The 8,790-nt window shown below is 37.3% G+C and overlaps 1 protein-coding gene across 1 annotated transcript; it reads left to right on the forward strand.

Moving 5' to 3' along the window:
* Nucleotides 1-5,683: 5,683 nt before the first annotated feature.
* On the forward strand, nt 5,684-8,790 carry si:ch1073-456m8.1. The gene is made up of 4 exons (XM_038303539.1): nt 5,684-5,929; nt 6,150-6,224; nt 8,319-8,357; nt 8,557-8,790. Exons 1-4 carry the CDS (start codon nt 5,831-5,833, stop codon nt 8,725-8,727), a joined length of 384 nt encoding a protein of 127 aa, XP_038159467.1. The 5' UTR covers nt 5,684-5,830; the 3' UTR covers nt 8,728-8,790.

Here is an 8,790-nt window from a genome sequence, read left to right on the forward strand (position 1 = left end):
CAAACAGGCCAGATCATGACAGGAGGACCACTTATTTGGATGATCCAGCTGGAAAAAGAACATCCAGAGTTTGGGCGGTAGTCCAACCTCGTTGCTGAGGAGTGGGTCGACACGTGGATGGTAGCACGCCAGGTGTACGAGCGGCTGATACTAAGCGGAGAGAAGGCGGTTGACATAAACTGGTTTGTGACTGGATCGGGATGGCAACAAAGTCAGATGGGGGTGGTGAGGATGACATGGATTTTGATGAGTGGACATCGGTAGGAAGAGGAAGAGGTAGAGGGAAGGCGAAGGTTCTGAGAGAGGATAGAGTAATTGGTAGCCAGAACAGTAAACGAAGTTTGGAAGAGTACAGCTCTGATGAAGAAAACAGAGCAGTCAGGAAAAAAGTAACAAACGAAGAATTTAAGGTAATACTTAAATTCAGGAACGAAGATATAAATGTTAACCTGAGCCCGATTCAAGTCTCAAGGGAAATAAAAAAGAAACTAGGGGAAGTGGAATTTGTTAAAACATTACGAGATGGAAACATGTTGATAAAATGCAAATCTGAAGATCAAAAGAATAAATGCATGCAGATTGACAACATTTGCAAAAAAGTTTTTAGTGAGAAACTAATTGTTGGAGAAAATAGAGTGTCACGTGGTGTTATCACTGGTATTCCGCTGGAGGAGGATTTAGAAAGACTCAAAAAGAATATACAGGGGGGAGAAGTTCGGAGATTGAAAAGATTGCAAAAGCATGTAAATGGAGAAAAAATAGAGAGCTTATCGATTCTTTTGGAGTTTCAAGGAGAAGTCCTTCCTGATAAAATTAAAATTGGATTTATGAGCTTTCCTGTAAGACCATATGTCCCTCCCCCTTTGCGCTGTTTTAAATGTCAAAGGTATGGTCATATCGCAGCAGTATGTAAGGGGAAACAAAGATGTGCCAAATGTGGAGGAGATCATCGATATGCTGAATGTGGAGTGGATGTACAAATGAAATGTTGTAACTGTGGAGGTCAGCATAATGTGGCATATGGAGGTTGTGAGGCAAGGAAAAGGGCAGCAGAAATTCAACAGCTGAGAACAATTAAAAACATCACTTATGCAGAGGCAGCAAAAAGTGTTCAAGAGAAAAGAATGGTTCAGAAAAGTCAACAAGTAATGTCTAGCACAAGTGCTGACCCCAGCCAAACTTCAAAATCTGAAATGGAGATCACAATGGATAAATTAATATTATTCATGGCATATGTAATCAACTGCACTGATCAAGTAAAACAGAAAACAGAAAAAATTTAAATTATAGTGAAAGGTGCAGAAAATTTTTTGGCCGTGAAGGATTTATCTTGGGAACTAATAAATAAAAGGCTTGAAATGGATGGAAAGCAAGGTGGAGGAAAAACTCAATGATTATCTTACAATGGAATGCAAGAAGTTTAATAGCAAATGGTCAAGAATTGAAAGGATATATAAACTGTTTGGAAATTAAACCAGATATTATTTGTATTCAGGAAACATGGCTTAGACCAGAACTAGATTTTGTGATTTCGGGATATGATAGCATTAGAAGGGATAGGGAGAAAGAAAGTGGAGGAGGTTGTATAATATTTGTTAAGCAAGGGATTCAGTATAGGTTTGTAGATAAAGGATCATCTTTAGAATGGGTATCTGTGGAAATTTGGATTAACAAAGAAAATATTAGGATAATAAACTTTTATAATCCCTGTAAAAAACTGAGTTTAGATGAAATAGAGGAAATGTTTAAAAATCTAGGAAAAATTCTAATCTGTTGTGGAGATTTTAATGCTTTTAGCACTGTATGGGGTCATAAAAATGATGAAAACGGAGAAGTGGTAGAACAAATAATGGATAAGAAACAATTGGTCTGTATTAATAATGGAGAAGGGACAAGAATTGATATTAGAAATGGAAATGAATCAGCGCTAGATCTAACTCTAGTATCAGCGAATTTTGCTGGGATTAGTAATTGGAAAGTTTTAAAAGAATCAACATTAGGAAGTGATCATTATCCTATTGTTATTGAAATCGGTTTAGAAATAGAGAAAGTTGTTAATAGAAATATAGAAAAATTGAATTTTAAAAATGTTGATTGGGAAAAATATAAAATAATAAGTGATGAAAAAATGCTAAAGGTTAATTTAAATTTGGATATAGATAGTGTAAATTCTTCGATCTGCGAAGCTATTTTAGGAGCGGCCCGAGGAACGATTCAAAAGAAAAAAGGAAAATATAAGAGAAAAATAGTTCCATGGTGGACAAAGGAATGTGATTTGGCAATTAAATCTAGAAATAAAGCTTTTAGACTGTTAAAGAGAAATCAGAATTTTGAGAATTTGTTGGCATATAAAAAGTCACAAGCTTTGGTTAAAAGAACAGTAAAAAGTGCTAAAAAGGTTTATTGGGGAAATTTCTGTAATTCAATAGGAAGGGAAACAAATATTTCAAAAATCTGGGGAATGATTAAACGAATGAATGGAATTAGAAGGGAATATGGTTATCCAGTTCTTAAGAATGGAGATGAAATGGCTCTAAATGATGAGGACAAGGCAAATATGCTGGGTAGGAAATTTGTTGAAATACATAGTAGCAAAAACTTAAATATAGAAGAAATAAGGAAAAGAGCTTCTATTATTAAGGAAAATAGTAATTTATTAGAAGTAGATACAGAATATAATGATCTATTGAATAATTCCTTTTCATTATTTGAATTGAACAACTCTTTAAGGAAAACAAAAAATTCTTCTCCAGGAAAAGACAATATCTCTTATATTATGATTAAAAAACTTAGTAATTCATCTAAAAAGATATTATTAGATTTCTTTAATAAGATATGGGAAGAGGGTTATTTACCTGTGGCATGGAAGGAAGCAATTATAGTTCCAATTTTAAAGCCAGGGAAAGAGAAGTCAAATCCTACAAGTTATAGGCCCATTGCTTTGACATCACATATATGCAAAATAATGGAAAGAATGATAAATGAAAGGCTGAATTATTTTGTAGAGAAGAAGGGGTTTTTGTCAAAATTTCAGAGTGGATTCAGAAAAGGTAGAAGTACTATGGACCCTGTTTTGTGTTTAGAACATTAAATCAGAAAAGGGCAAGTTAATAAGGAGAGTGTGGTGGCTGTCTTCTTCGACATAGAGAAAGCCTATGATATGATGTGGAAAGAAGGGTTTTTAATTAAATTAAGAAAAATGGGGGTTAGAGGATCAATGTTTAATTGGATAAAAGATTTCTTACATAATAGATCTATACAAGTAAGAATAGGTCAACAATTGTCAGAAAAATATTTTGTTGAAAACGGAACACCTCAAGGAAGTATTGTGAGTCCTTTGTTTTTCTCTATTATGATTAATGATATGTTTGATAAGTTAGAGAGTGGGATGGGTTGTTCATTATTTGCTGATGATGGAGCAATCTGGAAGAGAGGTAAGAACTTGAAATTCATAGTTAAAAAATTACAAGAAGCAATTTATAGTATAGAAGAGTGGTCATATAATTGGGGTTTTAAAATTTCAATAGATAAGACAAAGACTTTATTTTTCACTAGGAAGAAAGTATCTAGTGATTTAAAATTGTATTTGTATAAACATGATTTAGAAAGAGTAAAGGAGTTTAAGTTTCTGGGTTTGTGGATGGATGAAAAACTGACCTGGAGTAGTCATATTCAAAAAGTAGTGGACAAGTGTAAGAGAGTTTTAAATGTTATGAGGTGTTTGGTGGGGAGAGAGTGGGGCGCTGAGAGGAAAGCGTTAAAATCAATATATACGGGTTTAATAAGATCTGTATTAGATTATGGCAGCCTGGCATTTGGATCAGCATCAGAAACACTTCTTAAAAAATTAGATATTATTCAGTTTCAAGCCTTGAGGTTGTGTACAGGAGCCATCAGAACAACTCCGATCTCAGCTCTGTTAGTTGAAATGGGGGAAATACCACTTTACCTTAGAAGATTACAGTTAAGATTATCTTACTGGAGTTATTTAAAGGGTCATTATAAAAACCATCCATGTCAAGAAATTTTAAAACCTAGTTGGGAAAAAGGGAAAAAGACTTTAAAATCCTTTGGTTGGGAGATAGAAAGTGATGTTAAAAATTTTCAGTTATCATCCATAAAAATGAGTGATACAGTTCCTCTGTCACTGGTTCATCCATCTCTATTTAATGAAATCATTGTGGACTTATCATTGTTGAAGAAGAGGGAAAAAGGAAATTTTTCAGAATCTTGCTCAGTCCAATCATATATAGAAAATAAATATTTTGGTTATGTTCAAGTGTTTACAGATGCATCTAAAAGCCTAAGTAGCAACAATGGGGTGTCATTTATCGTTCCAGAATTTAATATTAAAAAATGTAAGAGGATTTCTGATGACGTATCAGTGTTTACAGGGGAAATGATGGGAATTATTTTGGCTTTGAGTTGGATTGAAGATGTTCGTCCTTTAAGAAGTTTAATTTGCTCTGATTCAAGCTCATCATTATATTCAATTAAAAATAATCATTCCAATAGTAGACCACACCTTCTATTGGAGATTCAGTTAATACTTTATAGAATTCAGACCATGGGATTAATTGTCATTTTTACATGGGTTCCATCTCATATAGGAGTAATAGGTAATGAATTGGCAGACAGATATGCAAAACAAGCTTCAAAAAACAGTTACATTGAGATACTGATTCCATTTAGTAAAGAGGAGATAAAATCTATTATAAAACAAAAGGTTAAGGAAAGATGGCAGAAGCAGTGGGAGGAGGAAAGAACTGGTAGATGGCTTTATAGCATTCAAAGGAAAGTTGGGGTAATGAGGGGAACAGGAAGAAGTAGAAAAGAAGATAATATCATATCCAGGTTACGTTTTGGTCATACAGGCTTAAACAGTACATTATTTATAATGGGAAGACATCCATCAGGAAATTGTGAATTTTGTTTTCAAGAAGAGACAGTAGAACATGTTTTGTTGTTTTGTCCAAAGTACTCTGAGGAGAGAAGGAAATTAGAATATCGACTTCTAAAGAATAAGTTACAATTAAAAATATCAGATATGTTGGGATATTGCTCCTCTTCTGAATATTTACGTCATTTATTAAGATTTCTTAAGAAAACTAAACTGATAGAAAGGATTTAGTTATTTATTTATTTTATTTTTTTTAAGTTGCGTCCTGATCCACACTCCTTACCAGTAGGTGGCGGTAATGCACACCAATAAGTTGCTTGTCAACCGCCATTAAACAAGAAGAAAGAAAGAAAGAAAGAAAGAAAGAAAGAAAGAAAGAAAGAAAGAAAGAAAGAAAGAAAGAAAGAAAGAAAGAAAGAAAGAAAGAAAGAAAGAAAGAAAGAAAGAAAGAAAGAAAGAAAGAAAGAAAGAAAGAAAGAAAGAAAGAAAGAAAGAAAGAAAGAAAGAAAGAAAGAAAGAAAGAAAGAACATCCTGCACCGCACTATACTATACTGACTATTTTTATTGGATCGATTAAACAAAAATAACTTATGGGGATTATTACAATTATTTACCACGTATATTTGTATTAACGGAATCAAACTCAGTACTTGACAAATTTCGTGAGTGATTTATTTCATAATGCAGAACTCGTGATATTCCAGGGTAAACTATAAAACATTTTAACAGGCGTTCTTCTCAGCTGCTCCTAGTAAAAGTTAGCGGGCGTGGCTTTAAATACGGTTTGGACCCCAAGGCTTCCCGTAGCTCACACCCTGGGCGTCGCTGCACCGCTACTGCTTAGGAACCAAACACTTCAACACAAACAGAGCCGGAGGGGTCTCTCACATCCAAAGGGAAATTTAATATAAAGTCGTGAAAAGAAAAAAATGCATTCGGCCGCTCTGGACAGCAGTGGTTCCCCCAGGAAGCGGACGATTTCTCGGGGAATGAGCGAGGATGAGTCTCTGCGCAGCGTAATAAAGGAGGTGAGGTAACAGATCACGGTGTTGTTGATAACTGTATACCTAAAGCGGCTGTTTTATAATCTGTAAACACGATCAGATGATGGATGTGTGCTTATTACTCTGGTTATAACGAAAAAAAGGCTAGATAGATAATACAGTAGCTGCCTCTGGCCTACACTTCCCCTTTCTTTGAGCTAATTTAGCCTGTGTTTTGGTTGTGATGCTAACTGTGTTTTCCCAGACCGAGAGCTCCTCCAGACGTCTGCCCCGCAGCGACAGCAGGACAGGGAACCTGAGGAAGAGGACTGACAGCCAGGTAGGAGATCAACAAGCTGGCCTCCACCCAGCATTCACCATCTCTATCATTGCAACACAAGGATTAAGCCTGAAAGCTGGATGTTTTTAGGAGTCTGCCTGTCTGCCTGTCTGTCTGTCTGTCAGAAACATCAGCTTTAAAGATAAGCTGTAAAAAAATAAATAAATAAACATATATATATATATATATACATACATATATATACCTACACATATGTGTGTATATACATATGTTTGTATATATGTGTATGTGTATGTATGTATGTATGTATATATGTATATATAGTATGTGTATGTATATAATCATATAAAACTTTACAGTTTTATATGACTGATGTTTTAAATACAAATTCATAATGAATAATAGTAATAATAATTTACCTTTATTGATCTCATATTGGAGAAACGTACCTCTGCATTTAACCTGCCACCTTGGGGAGCGGTGGGCTGCCATGGGGAGCAGCTTGGGGTTAAGGGTCTTGCTCAGAGACCCAGCCTGGTAGCCTGATAAACCAGACTAAATGTGAGATTAAATGTGTAATTTAGTCTGGTCCCGATGAATGAGACATCGGAAGATTGTTGATGAGAACAACCAGTTGTTTTTCAAACCATGTCTGTGCCTATTGGACAACGCTCTGACCAATGAGCGCAACTGACTGTAAGGTTGACAGAAAGTTGGTGGGGGAGTGCAAACAAACAGCCTGTCGGTAAAACGGTGAATATGTCCTTCTTAAAAATGGATGAAGCCTCTTCCTGCTCAGGTTTCAACGAAAACCCCAGGTCTAATCCTTCCGAAACTGATTTCAAAGCTGAGTCAAACGAGAACCGATCAATAGTTGTTACCATCTTCCTTGTTGTGATTTCTCTAGTGTTGCACAGTTTTGTCGTCCCCTCCTCAAAACCCCACCTGCTTTGCATCCAAAAATTCAAAGCACATCTCTGCGTTGTGATTGGCCCGCCAGTTCTAGGGCCTGGGGCAGTGATCGAGGCTAGACCAACTCAAGGTCAAAATAATTTTGGCCGCTGGCAGGTGGGGCTACTTTACTAGGCTACCAGAGTGGCAGTCTGTGGGAGTGGCGCTCGAACTCAGAACCTTAGGTTTCCAAGCTCTATGCCCTAACCACTAGGCTGCCGCTCCCCCATTTATTTGTAATGAGATAGAATCACATTGCTTATTTCTAGATCTGAGGATCTTAGAGCTAAAAATGGCCCTTTGGTGCACTTCATTTATGAAATAAAACCCTTTGCTCTATTTTTCTTTCTTTCTTTCGATCTATTGTTGGGCGCCCCTAACCTGACAACAGCCAGATACATGTCTCGCTCCGCCTAGCTCCACTCACATACATCTGGGAACCCGCCATAGGAATTGCCTTTACTGAAGGCTGGGCCTTATCAAAACTCCTTGCATATGATTGGATAAGCCACTTGTATGTCATCTTTATTGACGTGCTATTTCAACCACTCACACCGAAGCTAACCCGTGACGCTGTGAGAGGAGGAGCCATTTGGTAGATCAAGCTCTTGCCGGTCGGGAGGGCGAGAAGGGCGAAAACATCGTTTCCACCAACAAAAGCCTTCAAAGCTGTTCTCTGCTGTTCTTTTAATGAAATAATATCAGATAGATTGGATAACACAGAAGAAATAGCAGCATCAATGCTAACGCTTGCTTCCTCAATGCGAGCCGCCATTGTTGTTGGAATCTCACGGTCGCTTCTCCACTCCAGGACACACCCGCCCTGCGTCCTGATTGGACAGGCCATAAATTCGGTTGGGGAAATCACTTTCAATGAGCGGGTTCCCAGATGTATGTGAGTGGAGCTAGGCGGAGCGAGACATGCATCTGGCTGTTGTCAGGATAGGGTGCCCCCAGTAAAATAAACAAACTTTAAAAAAACACTATTTAAAGCCCTAAAGCCAAGATTCATCAAAAAAAGAAGGGCAGGTTGATATGTCTCGAGGATTATAAGTGGTATTATAACACTGTAGATTTTAGTCCAGAGTTGGTAGGATGGAGCTATACATGTATGTGATTTCCTTTTGAATTTTTGTTTAAATGCTCTGCTACTTGTTGATATTTTATGTTTGTCCTCTTCAGCAATCCGACCAGGACCTCTTCATGGGACTACCAGAAATGGTAACTCTTGTTCTTTTCACTGTTCAAACACGAAAGTCACTTAAATTGCTGCTGATAGTTGAGTTAAAAGTTGTGGAGTAATTCATAAAAGTATTTCTGAACATATGGATCAGCATACAACCTCCAACATACTGTCGCCTCCTCTTGTCGAGCACTGATTCAACCACACGCTCATTACCGATTAATGTGTGTGGTACAGTTGGAGCTGCAGGCCAGCTATGACGAGGCGGTGCAGGAGCTGCGTGGGCTGGAGGTGGAGCGAGAGGCTCTGTTGTTCCAGGTGGATGTCCTGCAGGATACTTTGGAGAGCGTAGAGGAGCTGCTGGCCGAAGCCCAGAGGGAAGCTGGGCAGGCAAATTTGGTAAGCTGAAATGTTTGAATCCTAACTGTATGAAAACAGGCCCAGCTCCCTATTGTTACGCTGGTATGTCTT

The sequence above is a fragment of the Cyprinodon tularosa genome, unplaced genomic scaffold, assembly GCF_016077235.1.
Source record: "Cyprinodon tularosa strain WSP-4 unplaced genomic scaffold, ASM1607723v1 ctg512, whole genome shotgun sequence".
Lineage (NCBI taxonomy): Eukaryota > Metazoa > Chordata > Actinopteri > Cyprinodontiformes > Cyprinodontidae > Cyprinodon > Cyprinodon tularosa.